This window comes from Hirundo rustica, chromosome 5 (genome assembly GCF_015227805.2).
Source record: "Hirundo rustica isolate bHirRus1 chromosome 5, bHirRus1.pri.v3, whole genome shotgun sequence".
NCBI classification, from domain to species: domain Eukaryota; kingdom Metazoa; phylum Chordata; class Aves; order Passeriformes; family Hirundinidae; genus Hirundo; species Hirundo rustica.
Window position 1 is genome coordinate 67,824,157 of NC_053454.1, and position 13,492 is coordinate 67,837,648.

The window sequence follows — 13,492 nt, forward strand, 5'->3', positions numbered from 1 at the left end:
TTATTTTTTCATACTTTTTTTTGGTGATTTTTTTAATTAACCTAAGAAATTGATTGTATGACATTTCAACTGTTTAAAGAACCATCCAGATGTTCATGTAACGAAATAATGTGAGATTTTCTAGCTCTTACCCAAAACCCTCTTATTTTCCTTGCCATGTTTGTTACACTTAGATACTATTTCCTGTTTCAAATTAAACACTTCAGTGCTAAGGGCAGGAGTGTGCTGCAACCCATTTTATGCTTACTAGGGATTGGAGAAAATAAGAGCAAGGATTTTTGCCATTTAATCATTCTAGATCTCTTTTGAGTCAGTCCAGGCTGACCCATAAGGCATAACCAAATGACCCTGGTGGGATCACAGCAGCTCAGTCCTTGATACATAGCAAAAAAAATTGTGATGATGGAACAGTGGCTGCTTCTTGTTAGGTTTGTATCTGTCAGCTTTAGCCTTGGATTAAAGGGGCCACTGGAAAGTTTGTTAGTGTGCACTTGAGCAGAGCAAAAACCTCCCAGGGGATCACAGCCCTGTGTCTCTCAGGGAGGTGCTTTGGTGGCTATTGCACGTCCAGGTACTCATTCAGAAGACAGCTGTTCTCTGCCAAAGGCCAATAGAGATGTCCCTCCAAATTTAAGATGGTAAAAGACAGGGAAAGGAGGCATCACAGTTGTAGGTATTGGCATAGCAGGCAGCACTCCTTATTTTCTGCTGAGCTATATTGTGTATTCGTACTGCTGAGCACCTGCTGGTCAGAGGGCCCATGATGCCTGGTTATTGTTCTCTTTGTTCCCTCACTCTCCGAGAGCCCTGCCCTGGTGCTGCTGGAGTGCAGGAACTGCTCTCTGCCTGATTTTGAGAGGGAAGGGGTGGTTTTCTGTACATGGAATAAGCAATAGACAGATCGTAGCTGGTGTTGAATACAAGCCAAAGCTGTACAGGGAGCTGGTACTAGTAAGGAACATACCAGTGCATAAAAGGTGTGGCCTGGTAGTGACTGGTGAGGGCAGAGGATCAGGAGAAAGGAGCAAGGCTGTGTGGGGATTCCCTGTAAACATGTGCTCAGATGGACAGTTCAGCTGAATGGCTTTCACTGTGTAGGATGGATTGCCTTTTTTGGACTTCTTTCTAGCACAGAAAGGCTGGAAAGGGAGTTGTTTTGCAGTCAGAGTCACTGTGCTTGTCTCTTCTGTGCCTCTACTGTGGCAGGGTGCTGCGCAGAGGTTATGGTTTCCACAGAGAGGTACTCTGGCAGGAATTTATGATAAAGAACATTTGGAGAGCAGTGCCCAGTTTCAAGTATGTTCTCTGTGAAGATGCAGTAGTCTGTAACATTTGAACACTGTGCAATAGGACCAGAAACAGTTTGGGCAGTCCAGTTAGGCTAGCAAGGTCATTCACATTTGTATTTCTCACAGCACTTCAGAAGCTCCAAGTTCAGCATTTGACTCTTGCTCACCGTTTCTCATTGTTTGAAATAAGCTAGAAGAGGGGAAGCTTTAGGGATGTGCAATACTTAAATAGGTAGGAGATTTACAGAGATCTGTTTGTGCAAATACAGCAGCAGCAGAGCAAGGTTTCTGCTAGGAAGTTAACATATTGGACCTCAGATGGGGGCAGTATATGGAGGTGTATGGAGGCTGTCCTGCTCCTTGTGGAGCTTAGGCTGTTCCCAGCAGAGAATTGTGGAAACATAGTGCGTTGCAGTCTCTTCTCTTGTAGCACTAGCACTCCAAAAAATCATTTCCAGTGGTAGTGCAGGAGGAAGGCATTTGGCAGTGTGGCCTGTAGCTCCTGGAGGTACCAGGGTTGTGTTGTGGAGCAGGTTTCATCCAAGCTCGATTCCAGTGTGTGCTATTAACTAAGAGAAAGGGCAATGTACTCTACTGAGACAGCCAGAAATACTTCTTTTTTCCCTTAAATGTTGTGGTCAGTGTTTTAGTCAAACAGGTTGATTGAAAAAAAGTCTTAAGCCAGAGTATAACGTGTGTATACATGGCAGCCTCTGTGTAAATACAGTGTCCCTGCTTTGGCTTTAAGCAAGCGTGCATTTCAGTTAAGAGTAAGCACGGCTCTGTCCTCTAATATTTAATTTTATTTAGAATTCTGGCAATTAATTGGATTTCTAGACAGCTCCAGTTAAGTTCTTACAATACCACCAATTCAGTTATGGAAGTGCATGGAACTGTTTTCCCATCTCAGTGGTGCTGGATGATTGCCGGGATGGTTAGGTGGCTGCTGCTGGTGGTTGTTAGTCACTTAAAGTGTTTGTAATTCTCTAGAGCCGAGCCTCTCAGCAGTCTGGCACTCCTCACGCCTGCCTGCCCTGTGTTTCAGGGTTGTGTCTGAGACAAAAGCCGTCACCTTCACGCGTCCCAGGAAATACATTGTTTCCTCCGGCGCAGAGCCTCCGGAGCTGGGCTATGTGGACATTCGAACCCTGGCAGACAGCATGTGCCGTTATGACCTCAATGACGTGGATGTAGCGTGGCTGCAACTTGCCAATGAAGAGTTCAAGGAAATGGGTGAGCAATGAGTGATTCGTTGCCTTTTTTTCTTTCCTTTTTTTCTTTTTAAAGCTGGCAATCTTAAGAATAATTTCATGGAGGGCAGCTGTGGGAAGAAATAAGTAGAGGTATGAGGAGATAGTAATCGTATGAGTTGGGGTAGCCATGGGAAGGTAGACCTGATGTGGTTAAGCCCTGAGATAGATGCCTTCGTAACTCTTGTGTTGTATCTGCTTAGACCTGGTCAGAATCTGGCCATGTGTTTAGTTTTTTTTCTGCTGATTTCCATCTCACAAAGTTCCAAGTTTGCCATCTTGGTTCTCAAGGGGAACGTCAGAGGGACTACTTAGGTAGTTCTATTTATTTATTTTTTTCTTAATCACACATCTGTGTCATCATTTTAGCTTGTGGTGCTCCCTGCAGAGAAGGCAAGATAAATTGTTTGGCAGGTTTAGAGAATCTGTGCCAGCTGAGTGGTGCAAGGAATGGAACAGTAAGGAATTCCTGCACTGATTTATTGGTGGGAGCTCCCAAGTTTGACTGTGACTCTGTGCTGTAGTTCCAAAGCAGGAGGAAGAGCTGTCACAAGGGGAGCTCTTCTGCAGAATGGGTTGTGTGTGGGAAAGGACAGGGGAGAGGGGTGAACTGGAATGTTTTCTTGCTAAGGTGACTGCTTCAGGAGACGGTTTCAGTGTAACTGAGTAGGATGTAAGTCAGCACAGAGCTTCTACCATGTTGTTTGGCTGTGGGAAAATGCTGTGCCAGATGGAAGAGGTTTGGACATGGTTTTTGTTTTGGCAGTTCCCTGCTTTTGGTTGCAGTTCAGTCAAATGTGTTTTACCTGGCTGTAGCACATAGGTGGCATGACTGAAGAACTGGTGAACCACAAAATGGCCATTTATAACTCTGTTTCTGCTTTCCAAACCAACACGTGAAAGAAACAGATGATGTATTGGCCTGGTCTCTTATCCAGGCCCCTTTTCTCAATCTCATATCAGCCCTGCTCAGGTTTAGTGTTGGGCTTAGAGAATTTCAGTTTACTATTCCAGAGTTTAGGTTATCTTCAGGAGAACAGCAGCAGTAAGTTCCCTTGGCTTTCCTTGAGGGAAAAATGCACTTTTTATTGTTTGTTTAGTGTCCTTCTATCCCGTCTGTCTGTCTTTTGCCAAAACCAGATGAGGGATTCTACAGTGGTGTGTGAGCAGCACAAGAGGGGCAGATTTGTACCTCTGCAGGAGGCCCTGTTCTGCTACACAAGCATAACCTTTAAAAATAAATGCTGCACAGGGCACAGTGAACAGCTAGAATTTGTTGGATCTTATGTTTTGGTGTTGTAGTGGTTTCACATTCACTAAATTCTGGTCTTAGTACTCACTCTTTTTCTTTGGGGAGAGACTAGGAGGAAAACAAAGCAGGCTTAGCTTCAAAAATGAACAAGTAGTTTTATTAACACACACTAAAATAATGGAAAAAGAAAGTTGGGAAAAAAAGAACTAAACCAAAACAGAATGAAACTCCAAAACCAATCTTCCCTCTCTTTACAAACTGTTAACTTTCCTACTAAACAACATAAAGAAACAAAACTTGTAATTTTCAGTCAGTTTCACCATCTGACAATAGTCTTTCATCAGTTCTTTAGGAGAAGAGTCTCTCTTAGAGTCATGGATCCCACTGATAAGTTAGAACAGTTCTCTTGTGGGTTTTTTAACTGTCACATAAACAGCTGCCCAGAGAAACCTGCCTTTGTGACCCTCCTAGGAGCAGGTTCCTAAGCTGCTTATGGGTCATGGGTCTTAGACTTTTGCATACTGGTGTGTCAACTTTTAAAGATGAATAACTCCAAAAGCAAAGGATTCTTCATCTCAAGGTACAGAGATATCTTCTCACTTCTTCACTGGTGCAGAGGGCTTCTCATCTCTATCTCTGTTCAAGCATCTTACAGGATTAATATTACTTAGTTAATCACAAACACCTTTGCTCAAATCTACACACAAATCTAAACAATTATCTCCTCAAATGCTTATATTTCCCATGATTTAAAGCAATACTCAAAGAGAGGGTTCATTTCCATGGCTCAAATAAGAATGGAACAACCAACTCTTCAATCCTTGTCCCAACACTCTTTTCACTCTCACTCTACTGACTTCATGCTGTTTCTTCTTTATGTTCACTCTGTCTTTTTGTTTTCTCTCTCAGAGAAGGGCCAAGCTCTGGAAGCTTCATGTTGGCAGTAAAGAGTTAAATCTGCCCAGAGTCTCTTCTCTCCCGCGGTAGCTCATGGTATTAGATGTTCAAGGCTGCACTGGTCAGGGAGGAAGAACTCACACAGAAACATCAGAGATCAGAGCACCCGGGCAGTCTGGAATCACAAAAACCAGGCAGGATCATAAATGCCTTCTCAGCCCACCCCTCGGTGTAAATCGGGGCGGCCTCAGCCTAAGTGGTGCCCATAGCTCTTACCAGGGGCCCGGCAGAGATCTCTCCCTGCTCCAGGGAAGTTTGGAGAAAGTAGCTGTTGTGAAGCAGCGACCTCTCCTTCCCCCCGCTCCCCACCCAGGAGCTGATAGAACCCAGCCGGGCCTCAGGCCAGCTCCCCCCAAAAAGGGGGGGAGCAGCAGGCCCAACTCAATGTTACTTGTCTCTCTCTGGCCAAAAGAAAAAAGAAAAGGTCTACCTACAGGAAATCAAGGGGTTTTTTATGGTACTTCCCAAAGTCGTAGCTGACAATTTTCAATGGTCAAAACAGATACCAATATTCCAGCTAACCCTCTGATGGGTCCCGTCCTTTCTAAAGCAATTCTCAGGTCCTGACCCGGAAAATCATTCTATATTCCTCTATAACTAAAAAAAACCCCAAACTGTACTAACCCATGATAGGTGTAGATTCTTGTAGTTTGTTTGCTCTAAAATGTTACCCACTCAGTTTTATTGTATGTGGAGGGAAGGAAATGCTCCTGTCAGTACCAGGCAGCATGTTGGGGGTCTTGAAACATGTGCATGGGTGCTTGGTGAGACACTGCACACTACAGACACTGCAAATGGGCATTTGGAAAGTGAGCAACTTCCAGATCTACACCTGGACCACTTCCTTATGGTGTCCCTGCAGCCATGAATTCCCTGTGTTTTCTTTGATCCCTGCAGGAGTGCTTCAGGTACTGAGAACATATAGTGGTTCTGTGGAATAGTGACTGACTGTAAATATCAGAACAGGAGCTGCAGCCCCTGCTTCCCGTTCTGTAACCCTTGCAAACACACAGGAAGTCACACCTCTAAGGGTCACTTACAAAGTAACAGCAGATAGAACTCAGCTGCAGGCTGGTGTAAAACCTGCCATCATCTGCTTTGCTGGTGTAGCAGTTCTGGTTGCAGGGCAAAATCCTTTCCTCAGTAGGATTTTGGATGTTTGCTCTTGCTACTTTTCAGCTGCTCTGTTTGGGTAGCATGGGATGCATTGATCTCTGCTATAAGGATTTACCTGGCAGTAAGAGAAGCTGGGAGTACTTTTGTGGAGTGCTTGTCTTCTGATCTGGAGGAAATAAAGAGGTTTTCTATTCCTCATTTTGTGGAATTTTTGGCTCAGTTTTTCACAGGGAGAGCTGAAAGGAGAGTTTTCTTGTTAAAACACCCATCCTGAGGTTGCCATCTCCTTGCTGTCTGTCCTGGTTTTAGCAAGGATAGAGCTCATTTCTTCTCAGTAGCTGTTATAAGTGCTGTGTTTTGGATTTGTAATGAGAATAGTGTTGATAACACACTGGTATTTGGGATCTGTGGTTATCCTAAGTCAAGGGCTTTTTTTTTAATCTCTTTATCAGTGAAGAGGTGAGCAAAAGAAACTGGGAGGGAGCATAGCCAGGACAGATGACCCAAACTGACTTCCACATGATAGAAGGTCGTGCTTAGGATATAAATTGGGCTAGTTACCTGAAAAGGGGAGGCCTTTCTATTTCAAAACAAATCTGAATTGTAAAATACCACAACATAATGGGTCTGTAGCTGTGTGTCATGAATAATTTTCTGATGGATGGATGCTGTTGGAAAAGAGCAAATTTCAGATTAGATATTGCATTTAGTTATTGTTCCCAGCTTTGATGTTGCATTTATTACGGCTATGTTTTTCACTTCTTAAAACAAAACAATTGATTGTTGCAGCTGGGTCTGACGGAGACCTCAGATAGGATTGCATCCCATTGGGCTGGAGCTTGTGATAAACCAACAACTGTTTTTAGAAACTGCAGATTCACTCCAAGTATCGCAGATTTTGTCACTGATTTTCTCCCCCTGCTCCATCACTTCTGTCTCAAAATACTTTCAAATTTTTTCGTCAAAGAGTCAATATCCGGTGGCAAAATTGCAGCAAAAGCCATAGATGGTGCTGTCCCAGAAGGAAAAATGAGAACAAGATCAGGAAGCCAGAATCAGTCTTGGAAAGTTTCCTTAGAATTTGAAAGATTTGGACACTCCACTTTTGTTAGTTTAATACAGTTATTAGACAACGTTGCTGCTTTTTTACAGTTTCCCTGGTTTATGCTGGCACAGGCATGATTGTCTAGGAATGAAATGTGTCTGTGGGAGGATTGGCTGTGCCTGCTCAGCTTTTAAGAAAGAAGGTGGAGCAGTTTGTGGTGATGGTTATCGCTCTCTAACTCTGTGAACAACTCCTGTTTTGCAGGGATGCTGGAGCTGGATGAGTACACCATGGAAAGGGTGATGGAAGAGTTTGAGCAGCGCTGCAATGATAACATGAACCATGCCATCGAGACAGAGGAAGGGCTGGGAATTGAATATGATGAGGATGTTGTCTGTGACGTCTGTCAGTCTCCAGATGGAGAGGACGGCAATGAAATGGTGTTCTGTGACAAATGCAATATCTGTGTGCACCAGGTATAGGGGGTCGGGTGGCACCACAAACTTTTCCAAAAGGGTAATCAGTAGGGGCACAGGTGGGGTTTATTCCAGGTAATTTAACAGAGAGCCTGCTGAGCTGTGCTAAGGAAGCGCTACTGTGTGTCACCTTTCTGTGGCAGTTCAGAAGTTTTCTTAACATAAGAGATACAATTTTAGCCTATTTGTTTCCATGGATGCTGCTTCCTCTGGCAGGTGCTTTCCCATCAGCCTATCCTTCCTTCCCAGCTTTAGCAAGTTTCTGTTATCCTTCATTGTTTGGAAAAACTTGCCTGGTGAGCAGGAAACACATTTTCTGCCATGTGTTATGTTGCTTTACTGCTTTTGTACTAATGGTAAAGGACTAGGCCTGTGACAGCTACAAGTGACTATCCCACAAGATACACAGCATAAAGTCGGTGTTTTCAGACCTCTGGGGTTTCTCTGATCACATCAAACCTGCAACTTAAGTGCATTAAAACTGATAGTAATTGGGATAGAGGGCTGTGTAAAGATGCAGTCTTCTGAAAAACGTGTTGTCCTGCACTTTTCCCTCCGAGTTAAAATAACTTGGCGAGTTGGGAGAGGCTGTGTGTAATCAGCCAAGAAGCAGCGCGGTGTTTACTTTGTTCTCCTTGCCCCACTGCCTGTGGGGATGCAGGCGTGCTACGGGATCCTGAAGGTGCCCGAGGGCAGCTGGCTGTGCCGAACCTGCGCGCTGGGCGTCCAGCCCAAGTGCCTCCTGTGCCCCAAGAAGGGCGGCGCCATGAAGCCCACCCGGAGCGGCACCAAGTGGGTGCACGTCAGCTGCGCTCTCTGGATTCCAGAGGTGGGTGCTGGTCCTGGGATGCTGGGAGAGGAAAAAAATCCTCCTTAAAGCATTTGTTCAACTTAGGAGTGAAATGTAAAAGCTTCTTGGTTAGGTAGAAAGTCTGGCAGGGATGATGCTTCACTTATAAAGAAATTAATTAAATTGCCTTTGTCAATCAGAATTAGGCCTTGGAAAATGAGGCCTTTGCTGCTGGCAAAGCTTATTTAACAAGGACACCAGATACCATTTCACTTTGTAAACAGAACATTAAAGGTGAATCAGGAAAGTTTGAATCTGACAGAAATCTTGTGGGTTCTTAGAGTCAAAGTGTTCATCCTGTATGATAATCTTAAATTGGTGAGCTTTACCTTCAAACTGGTTTGTTTGTTCACAAAGTGAGAAACTGATTTTTTTTTTTTTTTTAAATAATTGTAGATCCTTATATAAGCTGAGGATTTTGGGACACACTAAGTTGTGTATACACTCAAGGAATTTGACTTCTTTAATAAAATTGTTTCTCTTTTCAGTTAACAGTGTCATAGTCACTCAAGTTTTTTGACAATTTTTCTCTTAGGTGAGCATCGGAAGCCCCGAAAAAATGGAGCCCATCACAAAAGTTTCCCACATTCCCAGCAGCAGGTGGGCACTGGTGTGCAGCCTTTGTAATGAAAAAGTCGGAGCTTCTATACAGGTAATTTAACCACACAAATAGCTATGTGTTTTCTTTTGTCGGTTTTTAGTAGATAGGAAAACGTGTTATTGGTTGTTACTATTGATGAGTGATCTGCACCAGAGCATTTTAGACTGGGCAGTGTTGTTTCATGTACCTATTTATATTAGATTATTAGCTGTAAGGCACCTGTAGATCCTTTACAGTGGAAAATTGCTCAGAAATGTTAAATAATCCTTTTAAGAAAAAAAATAAAGTCTAGAAAGACTGAGAAAACATACTACTGAACCTCAGATTTTTGAAAGAGGAGACACTGGGACAGCAGACAAGACTTTGATCTCTTTTACTTGAGAATAAATGATGAGGGAGTGTAAAGAGAGGTGACCCATTTGGGGCAGTGTTGTGCTTGTGTAGAAAAAGACAGTAACATATAGCTTAGCATTGTGGTGGTGCTCCTCATTCTCAGAGAACTTCCAGCAGCAAAACATTCCTCAGGAAGCTCCCTGAGACAGAGAGGGATGATACTGCAGTCTCATAAGGAGGCTGAAGTAGAGCTCTTTCTTCTGGGGCTAGCCTGGTGTTGCAGGATCCACGGTGGTCAGACCAGCATTAAGACACAAAAATTGCTCAAGTCCTACACTACTTTGAAATTAGTTTATAGCCATTTCCCCTTTCTCCTCTGGCCCAAGTTATTTGATTGAGGCTGCCAGGAAGAGCTGTAAACCAGCAATGCAGCAGTAGTTCCAGTGAAACCTATCACAATCCACTTCCATGTGAGGAAGGTCTGAAATAGTAAGTGTTAACTAGAGAAAATAAATCTGTCCACAGCATATAAAATTGCAACCATGATCCCTTCTTGCAGAGCCATCCCCTCCCTCTTGGCTGCTGTTATGTAGCTGAAGCTGTTTTTGTCTGTTCTCCAGGCCACCTTCTGATATGTGCACAACAATTAGGAAAAATGGCAGCTGGAAGTGTGTGTCAGGCTGGTCAGGGAGCAGCTGCAATAAGCTGAGAAAAACAAGACTACGTATTCCCCCAGGTTCAGCAGATTTCCTCCCGGTGAGACAGGCTTTCCTCGCTTCTCCCAATAAAACATGAGCTGCAGTAGGAGCTAATTATGGCTACAGCACTTCGCTGTACTGCCCAGTGTTCTGGTTGGGATGCTCCTGGCCTGTTTGTTAGTGGAAGAGGAAAGGGCAAAAGATGCTTTGGTGTTTTTAAATTCCTTTTATATGTTGCTTTTATTAAAGACTGCTCATTTGAAACCTGTGCAGTTTAAACCCTGCTATACCTTTATAAGCCATCTGGCTGCTGAGTCAACCTGAGCAGGAAAACCTAGAGGAGAGAGAGATTTGGCTTCTTTACAAAGCACTGTGTAAACATCCCCATGCACTGTGTTGCTCTTTCAGGGTCGGTGGCTTGGGTTAAGCATAGTTCTGTTTCCTAGCTAGGAGCACCAATACTCATTTCCACTTTAAATCCTATTCACTAGAGGTGTGAGTGAGTCCAAACACATACGTATGTGTATTTGTGTATATATACGTATTTATATGTATTTAAATCTTTTAGCTGGTGGCTGGAGGCATTTTGCAAAAGGAAATTAGCTATAATGGAAATGAAGTGCTAAATCAGCTGAACTAGTGCCCATCACTCTATGATGGCTGGGTTCACTGCATAGGAAGAAAAATGACAATATTTGAATTTCCTGTTCTCCTCCCCTCCAAGGTGAAGTGAGGGCTGTACTAAGTGAAGTAATGGTTGGCAGTGATTTAATATTTGACATTATAAAATTGGGATAACGGGGGAAAATTTCCCTTTGGTTGAGGCCTTTTGGATAGCATGGGTCCAGGTGCTGGAGAAGATTTAATTAAAAAGTCTCAGACTGGCCCGGAGCCACCACAATGTTTTTTTTCCTCCCTTTGTGCTGGCACAGTCCAAAGGGGAACACTTTAGGTAACGGTGCTGTACACAAGTGACTCTGGTGTCAGTTAGGAGTGTTCCTCTTGTGGCCTTTTGTGTATGGAGCAGCGTGGTGGGGCTGGAGGGGTGGTTAAACACTTCTGTCCCTCTGGGCCACTTGATCCTTGCCTGGCCTGAAAGCAGGCAAGTCATAACCCTGATTAAAGAGAGCGAGGAAGTACGTGCAGCTTAGAAGCAGAGCTCGGTGACAGAGTTCTTCTTCCAAAGCAGCCCCGACTTCTCCAATATTTTTAGGCAGTGTGCGTTCCTAATTTTGTATTTATTTGGTTAATTGTAATTTATTTTCTCTAGTGTTCAGTGAAAAACTGCAGAACAGCCTTTCATGTCACCTGCGCATTTGACCACGGCTTGGAGATGAAGACCATCTTGGCAGAGAACGATGAGGTGAAGTTCAAGTCATACTGTCCCAAACATAGCTCCACCAAGAAAGCGAATACTGAGACTTTGAGTGAAAGCCCAGGTCAGGAGAACAGGAATGGGATTCAGGACACCTCTCTTCCTGCCCACATGGACCCTTTCCACAGCATGGATCAGAACCAGGAGGAGGCCCATAGGGTCAGCCTCCGCAAACAAAAGCTCCAGCAGCTGGAGGATGAGTTCTACACGTTTGTCGAGTCTTTGGAAGTGGCCAGAGTGCTGCGACTGCCTGAGGAGCCGGTGGAATTCCTTTACCAGTACTGGAAACTGAAGAGGAAATCCAATTTCAATAAGCCTTTGATTACCCCAAAGAAGGATGAAGAGGACAATCTGGCTAAACGGGAGCAGGATGTTCTGTTCAGGAGGCTGCAGCTCTTCACACACCTGCGGCAGGACCTAGAGCGGGTAAGCCCTGGCACTGCCTGTGCTGGCTGCAGTTAGCTTAGTTCCCAAACGACTCCCCCCGAGCTGCAGCTCAGCTCAGAGCTGTGCTGTCAGGCAGGACCATTAACAGTAAATTTCTCTGGAGCACAGCAATTGCCATTTGCACACAGAGGTCAGTCACAGGGCCAGCAGGACTTGGCGTGTAGCGTTCAGTCACCTGCAACTGGACTGGCATGTTTTTGTTTGTGCATTTTTACTGATTAACTCCGATGGCTGAAGACTGTACCCCAGCCCCTAGCTGAACCTTGTTCAGCCTTTAAGGGCTTTCCATGCTCCTTGCATCTGGTGAAAAGGATGATGAAACTTTGCTTGATTTGTAGCAGGTCTGTTCTTCATTGGCATACCAGAGTAGGAGGATGTTTCCCTGGACTCTGTGTGCGTGGGTTTGGGAGGTAATGATGTTTCATTCATTTAGGTTTTGAATGTTTGATTCAGTAGGATCAGTTTGGTGTTTCAAGAAGTACATCTGATACTGAATTCCTTACTTTTTGGGTTAATGTAAAAGCTCTTAGAGCCAGGAAGAACACTGAAATTAGTTTTTCATGTCCCTACAGCATGTGGCTCACGTAAACCGTGGACGACAGCTGGCTCAGGAGGTCCTACCTCAGTAACCTGTAGGTGCACCAGAGCCTTTCTTTCATAATGCTGTCTTATCTTTAAATAAGGACAGCAAGTTCTCATGGATGTACTGCATCCTTTGTAAAGGATCCTGATGCCTAATTACTCTTATAATGAGTTGTTGTAGTTTTTCTTTTGATTTTTCTCCTAGTTTCAACTCCAGCCCATGGCCCTTCTGTAGCTGTTCAGATGGCCCAGATCCTAGCTATTACCTGGGATCTTTTGTTCCTGCTTCACGTGCTCAAGCTTTCTGGTCATCTTCTCTTTGATCAGCTAAATAATTAGAGTTCATAATTGGTTCCTAGATCTTAAATTATTCTGCGTGTATCCTTTCCATTTCTAAATGTGATATCAAAACAGCATACATGATTTTTAATCGTGTAATATTTTTAACGTTTTACTTCTCTGTTCCCACTGATTGTATATTCAAGACAATTTGGATTTAAAAAAGGGACCTTTGCAAAAACAGACACACTTGTTACATTTCTCCAGATCAGGCCACAAGATTGTAATTCACAGGACACCACGCTGTACAGAGAGAAGAGCCTTGGAATCATCCACCTGTACCTTCTCAGTGATTCCCTCATTTGGGAAGTATTTAATACGGAGTACATTCAAGGATTTCCAACATCTCCCTAGATTTCGTGTGTGTGTGAGACTCAGGTGTTTGTAGAAGTTACTTCTGTGCTGTGGTTCTCCAAATCTGATGGAATAACCTGTCAGTTAAATTTCCCATCAATTCAACAGCTAACTTGTCAGTTAAATAGACTGTTCTCTAAGAATTGTGTTGAAGGTGGTTAAATTTAAATACACTACTAACTTAATTGGTGTATAGTGCTGCAGCTGAATTAATTCAAAGCACAGATAGAGCAATATCCTGGGAATACAATTCCTGTAAAACCCATCCCCTTGCTGTCTTCCAGGTGCGTAACCTCACTTACATGGTGACACGGAGAGAAAAAATCAAGAGATCTGTTTGCAAAGTTCAGGAACAGATATTTAACAGCTACGCAAAGCAGCTGGAACAAGAAAGAGTTTCAGGTATGTCTCGCTGTTCCCTTCCTCTTGTTAGACCACAGGGATAGGGTTTGCTTATAGGCTTTGAAGGACAAACATTTGTACCCATTTCATTCCTCAAAAAGATGAATATCTTCAAAATTACTGCAG

General features: G+C 43.7%; 1 protein-coding gene across 10 annotated transcripts in view; it reads left to right on the plus strand.

Annotated features, from left to right (window-relative positions):
- Positions 1–13,492, plus strand: part of JADE1 (jade family PHD finger 1) — a 111,886-nt gene that overhangs the window by 94,492 nt on the left and 3,902 nt on the right. For all 10 annotated transcript variants that reach the window (XM_058420661.1, XM_040064628.2, XM_040064625.2 and 7 more), the window contains exons 5-10: positions 2,335–2,522; positions 7,174–7,385; positions 8,047–8,214; positions 8,771–8,887; positions 11,138–11,668; positions 13,249–13,366. In XM_058420661.1, coding sequence (XP_058276644.1) covers positions 2,335–2,522; positions 7,174–7,385; positions 8,047–8,214; positions 8,771–8,887; positions 11,138–11,668; positions 13,249–13,366 — 1,334 coding nt within the window. The remainder of the gene's footprint in view (positions 1–2,334; positions 2,523–7,173; positions 7,386–8,046; positions 8,215–8,770; positions 8,888–11,137; positions 11,669–13,248; positions 13,367–13,492) is intronic.